At 41.0% G+C, this 20,258-nt stretch overlaps 1 protein-coding gene across 13 annotated transcripts in view; it reads left to right on the top strand.

Moving 5' to 3' along the window:
• Nucleotides 1-20,258, top strand: part of FHIP1A (FHF complex subunit HOOK interacting protein 1A) — a 269,760-nt gene that overhangs the window by 171,927 nt on the left and 77,575 nt on the right. For 11 of the 13 annotated variants that reach the window (XR_007476995.1, XM_033403192.2, XM_033403199.2 and 8 more), the window contains 3 exons: nt 5,987-6,613; nt 17,840-17,998; nt 20,143-20,229. Coding sequence is in view for 12 of the 13 variants with exons in the window: in XM_033403192.2 (XP_033259083.2) it covers nt 5,987-6,613; nt 17,840-17,998; nt 20,143-20,229 (873 nt within the window). In the remaining variant the exon portion in view is untranslated. The remainder of the gene's footprint in view (nt 1-5,986; nt 6,614-17,839; nt 17,999-20,142; nt 20,230-20,258) is intronic. The other 2 variants (XM_033403207.2, XM_033403238.2) reach the window with 2 other exon arrangements.

Genomic DNA, 20,258 nt, shown 5'->3' on the forward strand with positions numbered 1-20,258 from the left:
TCTAAAGTGGTTGAATATGAGAAGTCAGAAGCTCTCCCACTATATGCTCGGTGATAAGTCTGTTTTCACTGTGGTTGGAATTACAGGGTTCTCTGAAATATTATTACATATATCATTACTCTTCAGTCCCTCCCCTGATACTGAAATTAAAAAAAAATTTATATATACCTAACTTAAGGGTTAGGTTACTATGTTATTTATTTATTTTTTGTTGTTTTTGTTTTTGTTTTTACGTGGGCCTCTCCCCGCTGTGGCCTCTCCCGCCGCGGAGCACAGGCTCTGGACGCGCAGGCTCAGCGGCCATGGCTCACGGGCCCAGCCGCTCCGCGGCACGTGGGATCTTCCCGGACCGGGGCACGAACCCGCGTCCCCTGCATCGGCAGGCGGACTCTCAACCACTGCGCCACCAGGGAAGCCCTTTTTTGTTTTTGTTTTTGTTTTTGACTATGTTATTTTGATTGATGCTCCTACCATGTTTCTGTGTTAGAGTAATTACTAGACTACTTTGGTCCCAAGGAAGTATGGCATGTATAGTTTCTGCTTTATCAGGTTTAATTCCAGATGTAGACACATCTCTGTAGTTCAGGATCGGAGCTGACATTAACCAGGTTCTGCAAGTACACGTATATTATTAGGCCGTTATCTTAATATGAGAAGAAATGACTCCGTAAAGGTCTCCCATGGGAATAGGTGTATAGGAAATAACCCTAAATCGAAAGACACAGCTGCTAAGTAATAAACAGGAACTGGATGGAAACGTACTTTTGTTGTAGTTAATTTGGTACATTAAGTGGAATTTGGCTTGATCACTAAATCCTGTCCTTCTTCTGTGTGATGGAAAATGTTGCTTAGGAACTTGGTTTTTTCCACAATGCCACTTTAAATTAGCATTCCAAAGGATTTGGAAGTATGGGTTGTACTCACGTGACTTCCTTGAAGTAACTAGGCTCTAACCAAAGTAGTATAAATAGTCATCTACTGATATATGCATGTGTATAAGAAATAGAATGATAGTCAGATGGAGTCAAAGCTCCATCAGAGAAACACTTGTGTTTATCCTGAAGAATAATAATTTGTTAGCTTGTGGTGTGATTATGTGATTTATGTATATCTTTCATTCTGAAAGCATTTGAACTTCCTATTTAGAATTTGTGAATATTTGAAATTCAGGCCCATTATCACTGAGTGGTGGGGGGCCATCATTGGAGCTAAGGATAGCAGTAGCTGATATTCCTTAATGAAAGAAATATGCTATTTGTTCATCTTATTGATCTCCAATGACCCTCATATTTATAGGTCAAATGACTTTGAAGTTAGGTTAAAATTTAGCTGTATTGGTCAGATGATAATTTGTATACCATTGTTCACACTATTGATTTTTTGTGTATTTTTTTCTTTTTCTTTTTTCTTTATTTTTTTGTGTATTTTTTTCTTTTTAGAGTCACAATATGTGATCTAGGCTCATGATCCATATATATATATATATATACACACACACACACCAGCTTATATATGTTAAAGTTTGTAGATCAACAAATGCCTAGCTATGATTGGTAAACCATTTACAGTGCTGTATCTGATCTCAGCTGGCTTACATACTTAATGAGCGACTTAATGAGCGTGGGGTTTATCGGGGGTTGATCAGTTTGTTAAATGCTATTTAGCCTAACGAAGGAAATTGTTTAGTAAAGGAAATATTTGCAAACTGTATTTTCCTACTTGTATCTCTCCAGCTACCATAATTGTGTTTTTTCCCCTTAACTGAATCCCTGAGCCTGAGAGTATATAGCTGAGAAGCAGCCAGAGCTGGGGAATCGGAGGGAAGGTTGAGAGTATAAGATAGAGGGTAATCAGAGGAGTGGGCCAGGCCTGGGGAAGCAGCGTGAGATCATGGATCATAGTAGATCCCAGCAAGCAGAAATCAGGGGCCCAGGAATATTGGACTTGGGTGGGAGCGATGTGAGAAGAGGACCCAAGGGAAAGAATAAGGAAAAATCGAGGCCACATCAGGAATCAGCTTACAGAAACTGAAAGAACTATGACACCACCTGGGCAGCTAACTTGGGACATCGTAACAGAAGATCTTTGGCACTTCAATGCCAGTTGTGCTCTAGCCAAGAAGTTTCCTAGGCATTCCCTGTCAGGATGGGAACCAGGCCCAGGGTGTGGGCCTGGAGAGCCCACTTGTAAAAGCAGGTCATGGGTGTGCCTGCCTGGAAGGGAGAGGGAGGTGGCCTGGGAGGGTCCTGACACCTGAGGAGGGAGGTTAAGGACAAGTGGCAACACAGGCATAATCAGCACTTTGCTGAGCGTTGTGTTTTCCATGACTCACAGGCCCTGGTTGTAACACACCCATCTTCTAGGCAGGAAAACCTCCAGGCCAGGGACGGGAATGAGTAAAGGGCTGTGTTCCAAATGATCAACAAACCTTCTATCCTGGTGGGTTATTACAGCTCTGTTTTCATGTTTCTCTGCCCATGAACCCGGAAGGCGGAGTAGAAGAGCTTCTATAAAGGGTGGTAGAGAGAGATGCTTCACTTTAAAAGCTGCTGAATAGTTTACATTCTGTATAAAAATCTCAGAATGAAATCTTTTTTAGGTTTTTCATAGCCACCGCCCTCCCCACCCCCACCAAAAGTAGGTCTTTTTGCAGAGGACTGCATTTGAATAAATAAGTGAAGATTAATTCATGAGGAAAATGTAGCTTGCGATCATGTAAATAGTTTTGGTCTACATTACATATATATATTTAGATGTTTTATAAGTATTTACAGGCATGCATATAGTATAAATACCTATGCATATGTAAAAATTTATATTGCTTAGGAATTTCTGAGAATTATTGTTTTTAACTCCGTGTTTTGATCCTTTTCTTAGACATTAGTACAAAATTACTTTGTTTTTATTTATTAGATCAATTTACAGGAAAGAAGGACTAATTAACCTTAAAATCTCATTTGTATCTTTTCAGACTCACTTCTAATCATACATCTATTTATCAATATATTTAGTTCTTAAATTAAATTATTTCTTGTATATATTGGCGTGTAATGATATGATTCATTTAGTGTTTATTTTTAATAGCTTTAGTGTATAGTGATGTAACATCGTGATTATAATTCTCTTATTCTTGACCGTTTGGGTCAATAATATTTTTATTTTTCATTACTGAAAATGTCATTGGCATGAACATTTTAAAACAAATTATTTTGTGTTGTTTCCTTTGGCATTTTCCCCAAAGTGAGATTAACAAGTCAAAGGGCAGGAACGACTTTATAGCTTCTGTTACATGTTGCCAGATTGTTTTCCAGAAAGATTGAGCTAATTTGCTGTGCCACTATCAATGTATAATGCACAGTCCCAATTTTAGATAGTTTAGACAGTCTGAGCACACATGACAAGTATAATTACATTTCTACCCCGAGGCCTTGCTGTATAGATAGCTCTCATAAGTAAACTCAATATGTGGACTTTGAAATTATAGAACTGGTAAAATGTAGAGCTAATCTGTTCTTCAGAATGTGGAGCCTTGAAGTTGGGGCTTCGGGGCTGGAGAGCATGCTGTGTTGAGGTGGAGTCCCCTTTTGGACAAATGTGGTACTGCAGCCCCACGCTGTGAGATGTCAAGGCCAGAGCCAAGGGAAGGGAGCACAGTAGGTCCCAGCATTTCTGCCAGAGAGGTACTCAGGCCTGCGAGGAGTCGTGGAGGGCTTCTTGGAGGTTGGGGGATAGTGGGGGCACTCTGCAGTCCGCGCGCAGCCAAGGAGAGGGGATGGCCAGTGGGGAGACCCAGACCACCAGTCACTGAGCCGTGTACCTCCTGGGTAGTGGCTAACCGAGGGCTTCCTCGTTGACATTGTCAACTCAGGGGTGTTGGGGTGATGTTTTTCCTGACAGTATTTTTAATTTTATAATGGAAGTTGATGGAGATTACAGATTCTGTGGAAATCTACTTATTCATAAGGATATACTAGCCTAGTCTATAAAGGTTCCTTTTTTCTCCTTCTGCCAGGGGAAAAACTTAGACTTTTCCCTGAGAAATAAATTTCCCTCATTGCTCATGAATGCTGACATAGCCTTGTACCTTTGCCAGCTTCCACAGTGACTTGCAAAAATTCTATAACCTAAATACCAGAACACGTAACAGCATGTCCTAGAACTGGGCTGGGAGGGTATGGCAGAAATTAAACATATTCCACAGAACATGCAGTTCAGAAAGGCAAAAAGGAACAAGTTAAAAATGTTGATAAAATGTTTGATTTTTAAAAAATTAACATGTATATATACTTTAAAGGAAGTAAATTGAATGGATATTATCGTAGAAATTCCAAGTCATAAAGTTAAATGGAGGTTGAGATATAAAATTGTTTTAATTTTCAGGTCGCAAAGTAGAAATTAAGTATTGATGGGCAGAGGGAGTTAGGAAGTGTTCAAATGCCAGCAGTGGTAAGGGAGAGAAACACCTGGGCTGTCACATGAGATTTATTTACTTTTTACAGTTAATAGATTTTTTCTTTTTTGGTGATAAAATATATATATATATATAAAAAACAAAGTTTGCCATCTTCATCATTTTTAGGTGTATAATTCAATGGCATTAACTATATTCACAATGTCGTGCAACCATCATCACTATTTCCAAAACTTTTTCATTACCCCAAATAGAAACCCTGTGCTTTAGGGCTTTATTTTATAATTGGTTATCTCAAAATTTTTTTCTGGCTTAAGAAAATGCACAATTCAAACTCTTTGTGCTTAAAATTTCAACATACGCTGTATGTTCGGGGATTCTGCTAGGTACGTGTCACTTGTTCATCTGTTTCCTTTCATCCTTCCTAATGATGCATGCTTGGTTGAAGAGGGTGCCAATCCAGGTAGAGGAGAGAGGGCTATTATTTTGTCAAGGGCATTGAGGAGCTGTGTCCCGCTGCTGAAATCTCCAAATCAACTCTATTTGTAGGAGAACACGGGTAGTCTTACTTATTTAGTGTATTTTAAAATTTAAAAGCACTATTATTATTATTTTTAAAATTAATTTATTTAATCTATTTATTTTTGGCTGCATTGGGTCTTTGTTGCTGCGCGTGGGCTTTCTCTAGTTGTGGCGAGTGGGGGCTACTCTTCATTGTGTTGCGCGGGCTTCTCATTGCGGTGGCTTCTCTTGTTGCGGAGCACGGGCTCTAGGTGCGTGGGCTTCAGTAGTTGTGGCACACGGGCTCAGTAGTTGTGGCATGCGGGCTGTAGAGCACAGGCTGAGTAGTTGTGGCGCACGGGCTTTGTTGCTCTACGGCATGTGAGATCTTCCCGGACCAGGCCTCGAACCCGTGTCCCCTGCATTGGCAGGTGGATTCTTAACCACTGCACCACCAGGGAAGTCCCTAAAAGCACTATTATATTCTTTTTTTTTAACATCTTTATTGTAGTATAATTGCTTTACAATGGTGTCTTAGTTTCTGCTTTATAACAAAGTGAATTATATTCTTGACAGTTTAGAAAAAAATTTAAGAACTTGTCATTACTTTGAACACAAAAGCGATTACTGTTTTTCCATGTTTCTTTTCAGTCTTTTTTCACTTGCGTGTTTTTGACATAGTTGATAATGATGGATCTAACTATATACAAGTGACTTATTTTTTCATCTGGCATATCATTTACAGGTTTTTTATTTTTCATTTTGCTTAATAGTCTTCATAATAATAGGCCCAGGAATGCATGTAGCTTAATTTACATGACCATATTACTTTCTTTGACATTTAGGTTGCCAACATTTGTCACTATGACAAATGAACAACTTCAGACATCTTCTTTCTGTAGTTTAACCCCTTCATTTTGTTCTCATGAGAGGGAGACACAGAATGCTCACATGCATCTTGTTGGGGGTCATGGCTCTTACATTTTCCATGAAGATTTGGTACGATTAGCAGTGGTGTGTTTTTGTGGTTATGATAAACATCAGATGGATGACACATGTTTGATTTGGTTTCAGGTTGTGAAAATCTTAGAGAAGCATGACCCCTTGAAGAACACCCAGGCAAAATATGGGTTCATCCCTCCAGATGAGGCCAGTGCTGTACAGAACTATGTAGAACACATGCTCTTTTTGCTGATTGAAGAGCAAGCCAGGGATGCTGCCATGGGGCCAATCCTGGAATTTGTGGTCTCTGAGAACATCATGGAAAAACTCTTCCTTTGGAGTCTGAGACGGGAGTTTACTGATGAGACTAAAATGGAGCAGCTAAAGATGTATGAGATGTTGATCACCCAGTCCCACCAGCCTCTGCTGCATCACAAGCCCATCCTGAAGCCCCTGATGATGTTGCTGAGCTCTTGTTCAGGAACAACCACCCCCACTGTGGAGGGGAAGCTGGTTGTCCTGCTCAATCAGCTCTGTTCCATTCTTGCCAAAGATCCATCCATCCTGGAACTCTTCTTCCACACTAGCGAGGACCAAGGGGCTGCCAACTTCCTCATCTTCTCTCTTCTGATTCCCTTCATTCACCGGGAGGGGACTGTAGGCCAGCAGGCCCGGGATGCTTTGCTCTTCATCATGTCTCTCTCTGCTGAGAACAGCATGGTGGCCCATCACATCGTGGAGAACACCTACTTTTGTCCAGTAAGTCCTTCTTGTTGGCCCATTTTCCACCCGCTTCTCTTCTCCTCTCCTGGGCTAATGACAAATACTTTTTTATTCCTTTCTTTTCAGCAGACTGTCCTTGGCACCTTCTATGGAAAGATATTTAGAGGAAATCTTTTGGAGGGAGCAGAGGAATTTAAGTTGAGATGCCATTCGGCTGAGCAGTGTCAGCTGGAAATAAGCCAACAGAGGAAACTATACGTGTTACTGTTTCTTGGTTCATTTCTGTTGGGTTACGAGCTGTTTTAGTTTTTTCTAAGAGCATATCCTGAGCAGTTGGTAAAACCTGCTCTTCTTATATTCTTAGCTTTTCAGGTTGATTCTGTGCCAGTGAGTCATGGCATATGGTCAGACCCCTCACAGCTGGCTTCACAAATTAATTTGTTTCCCAGCAAGATAATGACCAAAATTGTAGATCCAAAGCACTGATTTTATCTTTTAAAAAAGGAATACATATTTACACTTTGAAGGAGCAAGAAGTGCTCTGTATAGTTTCTTTTTCTTTTCCTTTTAATGTTTATTTATTTAGGCTGTACCAGGTCTTCATTGCGGCACGCGGGATCTTTAGTTGTGGTATGCGGACTTCTTAGTTGCTGCATGCATGCGGGATCTAGTTCCCTGGCCAGGGATGGAACCCGGGCCCCCTGCATTGGGAGCGAGGAGTCTTACCACTGGACCACCAGGGAAGTCCCTGTATAGTTTCTTAATAGTTGGTTGGTGAGAAATAAAGGGTAAGGTCTTTTGGAGATGCCCGAGTAGCCAGGCCCAGTCACAGTCCTAGAAAATACTGGGAGCTGTCTGAGATTCTTAAGAAGCCTTAGGACTCTGATTATTTTTTGGTGTTATTTAAATGACAGATTTATAGATTTATATCTTCTCTTGGTTTGTCAAATGTTGGGCCACAGCTATGTTTATTTTCCTAAATCAGTGAACATTTCCGGTTTATTTCCATTATCTGTTCTTTGTACCAATCATCTCATTATGTTACTTTATAAACTGTATTGCCTTAAATATTCCTGATTCTGCTGGAATCGTGTGTTAAGACCATTAGTGAGTTTTATTAGAACAGGCCAGGCAAGTTGCCATAAGTAGATCAGATTCATTGTTAATTAACACTCCGTGGGTAGTTCTGGACCGGGGTGAGGGCATTTAGAAGTGTTCGTGGGGTGTGTTTGGTTGTCAAGGGACACGGGGTCGCCTGGGAGGGAGGTCAGCTGGCATTTAGTGTGCAGGGGCCAGGGATGCTTAATGTCCAGTAGCTTGTGGAACGGTCACACACAGGAAAGAGCTGACCTGCCCCAGACGCTAATAGCAATCCTAGTGAGTAACATGCTGTATTTTGCTTTGAGGTTCAAAAGCAGTAATCTTCTTTATACTACTGAGTCCTATTTTCACTAATAGACCAGAGTCCCCTAGTGTGTGGTGAATATTTATTTCAGGGGAAACAAATGAGTAAAAATTTTGAAAAATAGAATTTCAATTAAGTTCAGGGTGCCATGTATCTCTTCTCTTCTGGCTTCTGACCAACGGAATAAGAAATTGCACAAGATTGAGAATCAAATGGGAAGTGAAGAACTGATTCCATTCATCTGTGCCAACATATTAAATCTCCCTTCCTTATCTCCTTCAACAGAATTATAAACTAGATTATAAACTCTTTTTTTTTTTTTTTTTTTTTTTTTTGCGGTACGCGGGCCTCTCACTGTTGTGGCCTCTCCCGTTGCGGAGCACAGGCTCCGGACGCACAGGCCCAGTGGCCATGGCTCACGGGCCTAGCCGCTCTGCGGCATGTGGGATCTTCCTGGACCGGGGCACGAACCCCTGTCCCCTGCATCGGCAGGTGGACTCTCAACCACTGCGCCACCAGGGAAACCCTATAAACTCTTTTTAAAGAATATATCTTAAGGCAAAAATGTAACGTCTCACCCTGAATCTAAGCCTCTTTGGAATACGTTGCTGTATTAGTTTTCTACTGCGCCTGTAACAAATTACCAAAAACTCTAGCGGCTTTAAACAACACAAATTATTATCTTACAGTAGTAGTGTCTTGCCGTAGGTTAGAAGTCCAGAAGGTCTCACTGGGCTAAAATCAGGATGTCGGCAGGGCTGTGCTCCTTTCTGGAGGCTCTTGTGGTGAGTCCGTTTCCTTGCCTTCTCCAGCTTCTAGAGGCTGCCCACACCCCTTAGCTCATGGCCCCCTCCCCCATTTTCACAGTCAGCAGTACTGCGTCTCTCTGACCATCCTTCTGTAGTCACGTCTCCCTCTGACTCTGCTCTTCTGCCTGCCTCTCCCACTTCCACAAGGACATTGTGTTTACCTGGATCATCCAGGATTTAAAGATTTTTAAGATCATCTCTATTTAAAGATCAGCTGATTAGCACCCTTAATTCCATCTGCCACATTAATTTTCCTTTGCCATGGAACCTCATTTGTTCACAGGCTCAGGAACCAGCATATAGACAGGTCTGGGGGGACCATTATTCTGCCTACCACAGTTGCCATATTCATTCAGTTTGGAGGGCTCTTGAAGAGATTTGATCAAGAACACAGCATGATCAACATTCTTGTAGGAGTTTAATCTGTCTATGTAAGTTTGGGAGTTGTGGAGGAAGCAGGGACACACATTAGGGTCGAGAAACAAGAGTGGCAGGAATGAGAACGTAAGAGAGGAGCTGGATCTGAGCAGTGATGTGGAGGCAGCAGCTCATTAAACAATGAGGCTTTTTTGTGCAGGGGCTCTGCAAAGGTTTGAGTTTGGGCTTACTTGAATTGTTTTGGGTAGTTCTGCTATTAAAGAAGGAGTGCAGGTATTAAAACAAATCATCAAAACATTTGCGTGGTTCACCTGTTCAGTATCTACATGTCAATTTTAAAAAGGTACCATTGGACTTCCCTGGTAGCGCAGTGGTTAAGAATCCACCTGCCGATGCAGGGGACACGGGTTGAGCCCTGATCTGGGAAGATCCCACATGCCGTGGAGCAGCTAAGCCTTGTGCCACAACTACTGAGCCTGCGCTCTAGAGCCCGCGAGCCACGACTGCTGAGCCTGAGTGCCACAACAACTGAAGCCCGTGCACCTAGAGCCTGTGCTCCTCAACAAGAGAAGCCACTGCAATGAGAAGCCCGCGCACCACAACAAAGAATAGCCCCCGCTCGCCACAACTAGAGAAAGCCCGAGCGCAGCAACAAAGACCCAACGCAGCCAAAAATTAAAAAAAAAAAAAAAATTTATTAAAAAAAAATAAAAAGGTACCATTCACAAAAGCATCATGATTTATCTTGAACAAATCTAACAAATATGTAAAAGGCCTTCACAAGAAAAATTATACAACTTTATCGAAGGGCATAAAATAAGATAGAAGTAAATGGAAAGCCCTGCAGTTTGTAGATATTGTGTAGAGGACACTTTTCTGCAAGTCAGTCCATAAAGTTAATGCAATTTATGTTTTACAACTTTTTATTATGGAAAAAAGCAAAATACAGAAAACTTGGAAGAATACTAAAATGAACACCATGTACACACCGTTTAAATTCAAAATTGTTAATATTTGTCATACTTCTGTATATTTATCACCTATGCCCTTTATTTGTTTTGCTGTGCCATTTGAAATTAAATTATAGGCATCAAGTATTTTAACATGTATCTCCTACAAATAAGGACATGCTCCTGCATAATCACAATACCATTATTACACTAAGAAAATTATACAATAATTCCATAATACGATCTAATATCCAGTTTCCCAATTAGGCCCCAAGTGACTCCTTTTTTCATTTTGGCTGCATGGCACGGCATGTGGGATCTTAGTTCCCTGACCAGGGATGGAACCCCTGCTCCCTGCATTGGAAGCGTGGATTCTTAACCACACCCGGGTTCGATCCCTGGTCTGGGAACCAGATCCCGCATGCTGCAATTAAAGATCCTACACGCGGCAACAGAGATCCCGTGTGCCTCAACTAAGACCCGGAGCGGCCAAATAAATAAATAAATAAATTTAAAAAAAGCAAAAACACAGATTGGGAGAAGATATTTGCAACACACATAACTACAAGTGGTTGGTACCCAAAATATACAAAAATATTTGTAATACTACAAATTAATAAGAAAATGAGGAAACATGGGTGAAGGATACGAGCAGACATTTCCCAAAAGACCCCAAACCTGATAAATATATGAAGATATGCTCATCTTCTCTAGCGTCAGGGAAATACAAATGAACCCACAATGAAACACCAGGTCATGGCATCAGAGTCGCTAACCATTAGACATCTGATAACACCAAGTGCTGTCAAGGGGGTGGAAAAACAGGAACTCTTGAGAATATAAATTGGTACAATAACGCAGGAAAGCCATATGGCAATATTTAATGAAATTGAATATTTGCATACCATGTGATCCTGCATCTTCACTTCTAGATATCTGCCCTCGGGAAATCTGGCACATGTTTACAAGGGTACATGCACAAAGATATTGTATAGCATTGGGGTGCGCGTATCTTTTCGAAATAGTGTTTTGTTTTCTTTGTATAAAAATGGAATGAAATTTTGCCATTTGAAACTGCATGGATGGACCTGGAGGGTATTATGCTTAGGAAATAAATAAGAGAAAGACAAATATGTCTTCACTTATATGTGGAATCTAAAAAATAAAACAAATGAAGAAATATGACAAAACAGGAAAAGACTCACAGGTACAGAGAACAAACTCGTGGTTATCAGTGGGGAGAGGGCTTGGGGTCAGGGCAAAATAGATGAAGGGTACAAACTACTAGGTATAACGTAAATAAGTTACAAGGATGTAATGTACAGCACAGGGAATATAGTCAATATTTTATAATAATTTTGAATGGAGTGTAATCTATAAAAATATCAAATTACTATGTTATGTTGAAACTAATAATATTGTAAGTCAGCTGTACTTCAATGAAAAAACAATGAATCACATTTCACATATATTAGCGTGTAACTGCATCTACGTGTGTGAACACCAATACACCTAAAAACAAGAAGCATAAAATCTAGAAACATAAAAAAGTAAGTAGCAAAAGGTTACATATAGTATGTTAATATTTACATAAAATTTACATGAAGTTTTAAGACGAAATCTTAGTGTATACTGGTTTTTGGATACCTGTGAATACAGTAGAAGTACAAAAACAAGCACAGGAGTAATAGGTACTAAGTTCAGGACTGTGGTTACTTTTGGGGGCAAAGGAAGGAGGAGGGATGGTAATGGGATTGGAGTAGGGTTTAGCTCTATTTGTAATGTTTTATTTTTAAAATAATAAAGAGCACTCTGAAGAAATTATGGCAAAATATTAAAATCTTAAATCTTGTGGATGGTTTTCTATTCTATTATGTTTTACATTTTGGTAATATTTCATATTTTACACATTTAAACATATTAGGACTAGAATGGAGCATGCTTTTAACGTTTAGATTTCCACTTACTAAGTTATAGGCAGATTTCACTGAGTAGTTGTTGCTTTCATAAAAAAAGTGTTTTAAAACACTGTACAGTTCATTAAAATTAGAGGAAAAACATCTCCAGCTGACCTTATTTGCCAGAATGGAACACAGAGCTTCCTTGTGCTAAGTTGCCCCTCAGGATAGATCCCATAATGTCGTTTGTACCCAGATTTCTATAATTACAACTGACAACATAATTAAAAAAAAAAAGACCTCTTTATGTTGAAGATAAAAGCATACACTATTAACCATCCAGCTAAGGACCACAATTGACAAAAAGCTTTCTCTAATTAGTATGATTGTCAAAGTGTGTTAGCATCAGGCTTTGGGAAGAGTAATGACTCTTTCAGGAAACTGGACCACTTTTGGAAACTTTTGTTCTGTGGTTGATAGGAAGAGCTTGCTGGTTCTGCTGCCTCTTGTCTCAAGCTGTATTTTCCCAAGAAAAGAAAGAGAATGAGGATACTCTAGGGAACTATTTAGTGCCAATGAATGATTGAGGAGTATATGACCGTAGCTTCTTTTGATTTTTTTAAACGGAGTATTGATGATTAAGCCCTGTCACTTGTTACATATTGGCAAAAGTCGAAAACAGCCTACACATACATTAGGAAATGCAAATTGAAATAAGCAACCTTTCGGTACACAGCTGCAGGTAGAAAGTTATTTATCCCATATCTAAAATTTATGAGGCTCTTTATTTCGGCAAGTTGTCACATATGGTCCCCACCAGGTGTTTTGCTGCTAGCTTCAGACTAAAGCCATCTGCTTACGATCTTTTTGTTTTTGCTGAAATTAACTGGGTACTATTAGATGTTTAAAGTTAAAGGGGGACGGACCTTTCCAGATTGCTCACTGCTCTGTGCACATGATCTCTCTTCCCTCCGTCGGAAGCATTGCTGTGTGTAAACCATCGTGCCTTCCTCTTTATGTGCACGATTTCCTTCAGTCCTTGCAGCAGCTCAGTGAAGAAACTGAACTTTCAGGGACTTTCTGCCTGTGAATGGCAGAGACAGGTTCAAAACCACATTAGTCTGATACTGAAATCCATGGTCTCAACAATTACCATGCTATACTGCCGTCAGGGAAGTGGTTTGCTTTTTTAAATTGTCATCCTTGTGGTTTTATATGGTGATTTGTTTTTTTAAGACTCTTGAGAAAAGATAAATGAAAAATACTGGGTTATGGGACTTCCCTGGCGGTCCAGTGGTTAAGATTCCACACTCCCAACGCAGGGGGGCATGGGTTCGATCCCTGGTTGGGGAACTAAGACCCACATGCCTCACGGCGCGGCTAAAAAAAAAAAAAAGTTAATACTTAATCTGTTGGGAATAAATACAATGTTTTACAGTTACTTTTTTTGTGGTCAGGATCAGTAAAAGGCTAAAAGAGTGGATGAGCATTTTAAAAAAATTCGCTGTTGAATGTCTATATATTCTTACATTTTTAAGGTAAAAATTAAACTTGAAAGGAAATAGATTGTGCCATCAAACTCTCAGAAGAATTACCTGCAGACCTGTTGCTGTCCCTCCCTTCCCCTCTTCCTGTTCCCACAGCACCACCTGCATCTCTTCCTGGAGTAATTGCCTTTCTTGCATTTATTGGTTGATTGGTGGTCTTCTCCATCTCACCCAGTCTGACTCGCTCAATGCTCTTTCCCCAGCACCGGCCTGACACGGTGCCTGGCCTGTCGTTGGTCTTCTAGAATTATATGTGGATTGGATGAAGGAATCTGAACTCTGAGCAAAGTCTTGGAAAGGATAAATATTTAGCAGTAAAGATTTGGAATCTTGCTCTTAAGCCCGTGTAGTCCTCTTTATCGTGCAGACTGTTTTCTTCTGTGTTTCTTCGTTACGCTGGAGACCATTGCAGAAACATTCTCTGGCTCTGCTTCCAGGGGCGAGCACATGGCAGGAGTGCGTGTCCAGCGGGCACACCGCACTGTCCTCCGGCACAGGTGGGCCGTGTTCGCATCTCAGCCATGCCCTTTTCAGAACACTCTTTTAAAAACAAGTGAATATTAGGTATGTGTTCTTTTTAATTACCGCCACTGATGTATGTAATTTGAAAATTAATGTTGCTGTAATTATACTGATAGACTGAATAGTTATTCCCAGCTTCTTAGTCAGACAAATTAAGCTGTCTTTATGAATTCTTTTTCAAAGCCTCAAAGTGGTTAAGGAATCGGGAGTATGCAGAATTAAAGCCTTTGTTCTGTGGTTAATTTAGCATGAGTTAGCAAATGTAATCGATTTTTAAAATGTGGCATCAAGATTAGATTTCCCTTCAAGGAGAACTTTTGGTCTCTGTTCTCTCTTGCCAGCGGTTTCTAATTTATAACAAACAGCTCACTTGGGGTCACATTCAAAACTGGAAATTAAGTGATTTGTTTGGGTTTGCTGACAAGGAGTTAAATGCTTTTAAATCGGGGACATTCTCCTCTGGGACCACAGATGCCCTGAGTTTGAAAGAGATACGTGCATTATCTTGTCTACTATTGTATGTCCCGTACTTAACATAGTACCTGGCCTGACGGTGCTCACTGATTTTTTTTTTTTAGATGAGTGAGTGAATGAATGAACGAGTAAATCTAGGTCACTAGGAAATAGAACAGAGAAATGTATGTAACCTTTCTGTTTCTCCACTGTTGAGACGGTTCGTGTCTTTCTTTCGCTGCCCTCACACTCCACTGTGGGCTCATAGCCCCCATCCCCACCCCTCCCCCATCCCGCCCCTCCCCCATGTGCCCCCTGGCGGTGTCAGGTTTCTCTGCACTGAGACCTCCAGGTGACCAATCCTCAGGCCCATCCTCTGTTGTTGACGGATGTGTTACTCAGGGGAAGTACTGCTAGCGTCTGACTGGGCGAGTCACCCACATCTGCCGTGTGGGCGAGAATGAACACGTCAGGCCAGGTGAGATGGAGAATAGGGCTGATAAATTAATAAATGCACGGAGGACAGTTGCTACACAGGGAGTTCCAGAGGGTGCTCTAGGATCAAGACAGGGGAGGAGAGGCAACAGTTTGTAGGTAATTTTTCCAAGTTCGGCACGCCGGGATCCACACCTCCTTTTTTCAAAATAAATTTATTTATATTTTATTTTTGGCTGTGTTGGGTCTTCTTTGCTGGGTGCGGGCTTTCTCTAGTTGCAGAGAGCAGGGGCTACTCTTCATTGTGGTGCGCAGGCTTCTCATTGCGGTGGCTTCTCTTGTGTGGAGCTCGGGCTCTAGGCACGCGGGCCTCAGTAGCTGTGGCACTCGGGCTCAGTAGTTGTGGCTCATGGGCTCTAGAGTGCAGGCTCAGTAGTTGTGGCGCACGGGTTTAGTTGCTCCACAGCATGTGGGACCTTCCCGGACCAGGGCTCGAACCCGTGTCCCCCGCACTGGCTGGTGGATTCTTAACCACTGTGCCACCAGGGAAGTCCCTAAGGAGTATTTTTGATGTGGACCATTTTTAAAGTCTTTATTGAGTTTGTTACAATATTGCTTCTGTTTTATGTTTTGGTTTTCTTGGCCCCGAGGTGTGTGGGATCCTAGCTCCCCGACCAGGGGTCGAACCCGCACCCCCTGCACTGGAAGAAGTCTTAACCACTGGACTGCCAGGGAGGTCCTTATACCTCCTTTTGACTTTCTGTGTCTGACACCAGGCACTATGGATTATTTTGTTATAGCTCATGGTCTAAACCTCCCTTCCCTTCTCTCTCTGGTCTGTATAGCTTGGGGTCTCATCGCCATGTGGACAGCTCCAGGGCTCCATCTCTAGTCCAGATCCCTCTCGTAGGCATCAGACCCACACAGTGTCTGCTGGACTCTCCACTGGGCTCTAGCTCTGTATTCTGTCCTACAGAACCCTGCAGGATCTGGCTCCAGCATACCCGCCAGGCTCCTCCCATCTCTAACTATATGCTCCAGTAATACTGCACTTCTCTTAGTTCCAGAAGGTGCCATGTTTTCTTGCTCCTTTGAGCTTTTGTACATCATCTGCTTGGAATATTCTTCTTTCCAACATTCTTTTCCTGGCTAACTCTTATTCATTCTTCAGCAGCTTAGACATCACTTCTTTTTTTAAAAAATTTATTTATTTATTTTTGGCTGCATTGGGTCTTCGTTGCTGGGCGTGGGCTTTCTCTAGTTGCGGCGAGCGGGGACTGCTCTTCGTGGTGGTGCGTGGGCTTCTCATTGCGGTGGCTTCTCTTGTTGCAGAGCATGGGCTCTAGGTGCACGGGCTTCAGTAGTTGTGGTGCGCGGGCTTAGTTGCTCCGCAGCATGTGGGATCTTCCCGGACCAGGGCTCGAACCCATGTTCCCCGCATTAGCAGGCGGATTCTTAACGACTGCGCCACCAGGGGAGCCCGACATCACTTCTTCTGAGAACATTTCCTGCTCCCAGCACTCCAAGTCTGGGTTTGTATATCCACGGTGACATATTTTCTATTATGTAGTTTGAGCATTTATTACACTGTTATAATTGCCTGTTCATCTCTTATTAGACTGTGAGATCAGTGAATACTTTGCTGTTTCTTTTCTGGGCCTAACTCAGAATGGAATGTTTTCTTGAATGTTTCTATCCCATTTGAGTTCCTTATAACCTCAGGGTTTACCCTAGAGCAACACCTTTTATAAATCACTTCTGTGTTTCTTTCTGGGCACTTCCTGTCCATGCTTTGCACATCTACCAGATCAGGATCCCTAAGGTGCTGTTTGGCTAGCATCACTTCCCCGTACTGTGAAATTCATTGTTTTCCTTGGTCCTGTTCTCCACAAGATAAAACCACTAGGCAGTCAACATGTGTGTTCCTTTTCTATATTTCTGTCTCAATTGAATGCATCTGCATTTTCTTAACGACCAAGCTGGATAAAGTGACAGTTTGGAGTTCTCACTCACCATCACTAACTGAGCCCAAACACTGTCAGTGTCATTTAGAAACCGAGCAGGGGAAGAAAGTAAACCTTGTGAGCTTTGGATTAATACTGGATAGGTAGGTATGATAGTTAGCTCACCCTCATGTCCACCTTACATGTGATCCTCCCCTTTCTTTAGTCCTCTTTTTCCCACTGCCGATGCTTCAGTGTAGACCCATTTTACCTCTGTTTGAAGTTTCGTCGTCCCATCTAACTGACCCGTGACCCCCAGTTCTTTCTTCTTGCTATCATTTGTGGAGATGAGATGAAAGCACTCTCTAAACTGGAAGCACGCACGTGTCAGTCATGAGCTTTAACATGCCTGCAGGAATCTTTCTCATAAAGCTACTCATGCTGCCCGTGTGAGATCTTCTGTCCCGGGCCGCCTCAGTCCAGGGTGTGTCCCCGTGGAACGGGGGGTGTGGGTCATCTCTGTGTGTGCACTCAGCGTCGTGTAATAGAACGCACGGTTTATGAGTTCGCTCCTCTCCTGCATACCTTGGGTGCCGGAACCATGTTTTCTTCATCTTGCATGTGTCTCCCTCACTCCCCCTACCACTGCCCAGCGTAGGCCTGGCACATAGGAGATAAACAACCTGTAGCATCGCGTAGGTATTAGCCGAAGACCTCTGGTGCTTCTGTTCCCTCTGCTGGAGTTGTCCTTCCCTCCCGCCTCCAGCTGTGGAATCCTTCCTAACTGACAGCCTCTGATGCTGGAATACCTCGCTACCTAAAGTACAGTCTGGACCAGTGGCAGTGGCATCACCTGGGAGCTGTTTGTTGCAGGTTAAGAACCTGGGGAAAGTGTTTATTACGTTTTTATTTCTGAACACAGGTGCTTGCGACCGGGCTCAGTGGTCTGTACTCTTCCCTGCCTGCCAAGCTGGAAGAGAAAGACGAGGAATGGCACTGCCTTCTGAAGGACGACTGGGTCCTGCTCCCTCCTCTGGTCCAGTTCATGAACTCCCTTGAGTTCTGCAACGCCGTCATTCAGGTGGGAGCAGGCAAGGAACCCTCTGTCGTGGTCCATTCAGGATACAAGCATCGTGAAGGATCAGTTGATAAACGTTCCTTTTCTTATTTCAATAAACGTTTATGGAATACTGATGCTTTACTTTAAGCCTACTGAATGTTCTCGAATGAGTAAAAGTGTTAGTTTAGAGGTTTCTGGGTAGTTTCAATTGAGAAAAAAAGAGTAGATTTTCTTTACCTTCGTTATAAAAAGTGTTAATTCTGTTTTGATTATCCACTTAACTATCAAAAATAAGTTCAATGCCTGATTCAGGAAATAGATATTTTTAGGCTTCTAAGTACTCCAAATTATACCACTTTCACTTCAAGGTCTTCTTGGGAGTCTACAAAGGAAAACACTTTATTTTGCTTAATGGTGCTTACTGCATAAAGAATATTGTTATTCCAATTGAATTTAGAAGAAGTTAAGCATCTTCTTAGCAACACAAATTAAATTTGGTTTGAAATTGGCCTGCTTCGGGGAACAAACAACCACTGAACTCTAGTATATTGGCTTTTTGATTAGATTTTTACCTTCAGATTTCTTGTTACTGTTTTCAGTAAAAAAAAAAAAACAGATTTTATAAATACACAAGGGTGTAGTAGGTTTTCATCAAAAAATGTTTTATTTCTATATAGCACAAATATTACCTTAATCTTGGATTTATTAAGAAATCAAATTTTCTTTATGGTGATTGTAAGGTGAAAAATGTTAGTTATAATCTGTTTATCTACCAAATAAAGAAATGGCTTCTGGAAGAAAATGCAAGTAAATTACTTTAGTTCCCATCTCATTTTTATTGCTAAGGCAAAGGAAATTTTATTTATGCATGAGATAAATGGATTGCATCTTAAGTTATTTTTTCCTTTAACATTACAGTCTGTCAATATTTTCTTGCAGAAGAATGTGGAAATAAAAAAGATGGAACTATTAGTTTCTCCCCAAATGTACACAGAGAGAGAGATTGTCAGTAATTTAAAGATCTAGCCTCACTTCCCTAGAAATTGCTTTTTACTTTATTGTTTGATGCTATTTTTATTTTTTTAGAGAAGGAGAAAGCTAACGGGCATGGTTAAGAACAGAGAAATGATACATTTTGTATCATATTTTGAGATTGAAGCCATATACTTTTAAGATTTTTTGTTTGGGGGTATAAGTGAAGAGATTACAGTTGACCCCTGTATCTGCAGGTTCCACAGCTGTGGATTCAACCAACAGAGGATCTGAAAATATTTCAAAAAAAATCCAGAAATTTCCAAAGGGCGCGAAACTTGAATTTGCTGTGTACCAGCAACTATTTACACAGCGTTTACATTGTATTTACAACTGTGTATATTGTATTAGGTATTATACAGTAATTTAGAGATGATTTACAGTATATGGGAAGACGTGTGTAGATTATATTGCAAATACTGTGCCACTTTATATAAGGGACTTAAACATCTGCCGACTTTGGTATCCTGGTGGGGGTGGGCATCCAGGAACCAGTTCCCTACAGACACCCAGGGATGGTTGTGATTATAAAAGATATTAGTAAGGCTTATCCATGCTAAATATATTTTGAAAATTAAATATAGGAAGTGTTGTACCTCTGATAATGTTTTCTGCTTTTTAACAGTATCTTTTTTATGAAAAAATTTTCTAAATGCTTTCTTCCCCAATATAAATGATTATCAGAAAATGCATTTTCAAAATGAGAATTTTTTTTCTGCTACCAAAATGAATGTTTTTAATTGTCTATTTTGACAGTTCTTATTATTTTTTTAATTAGTCACAGGTTGAGATAGAACATAGAGGAAGTTATGGAGCAAAAATTATACTTTCCAGTTTGTCGACTTTAATTTATGAGTCCCTATACATAATCAGTCTATTTATTATTGTTTTTTCAGATAGAAACTTAAAATTACCCGTTTTAAAATTTGAAAGTCCAGGCTGTTTATAATGGGATAAACCATCTGGAAAAATTACTTGTTGGTTTGAAGTCTGCGTTTTTCTTTAACCATGGAATAAATGGCCAAAATTTGGATTTCCTTCTTGAATTCAGGATGTACACAGAAATGATTGATTTTAAGAAGACCTAAAGATTGTGCTCCTTATCTTTTTCATGACTGCCGTTTCTCTCTTAGGTGGCTCACCCCTTGATTCGTAATCAGCTCGTCAATTATATTTACAATGGATTCTTGGTACCAGTCTTGGCTCCAGCTCTCCATAAGGTCAGTGATTGGCTGATGTAATCTTCTAC

Source organism: Orcinus orca, chromosome 4 (genome assembly GCF_937001465.1).
Source record: "Orcinus orca chromosome 4, mOrcOrc1.1, whole genome shotgun sequence".
Taxonomy (NCBI): domain Eukaryota; kingdom Metazoa; phylum Chordata; class Mammalia; order Artiodactyla; family Delphinidae; genus Orcinus; species Orcinus orca.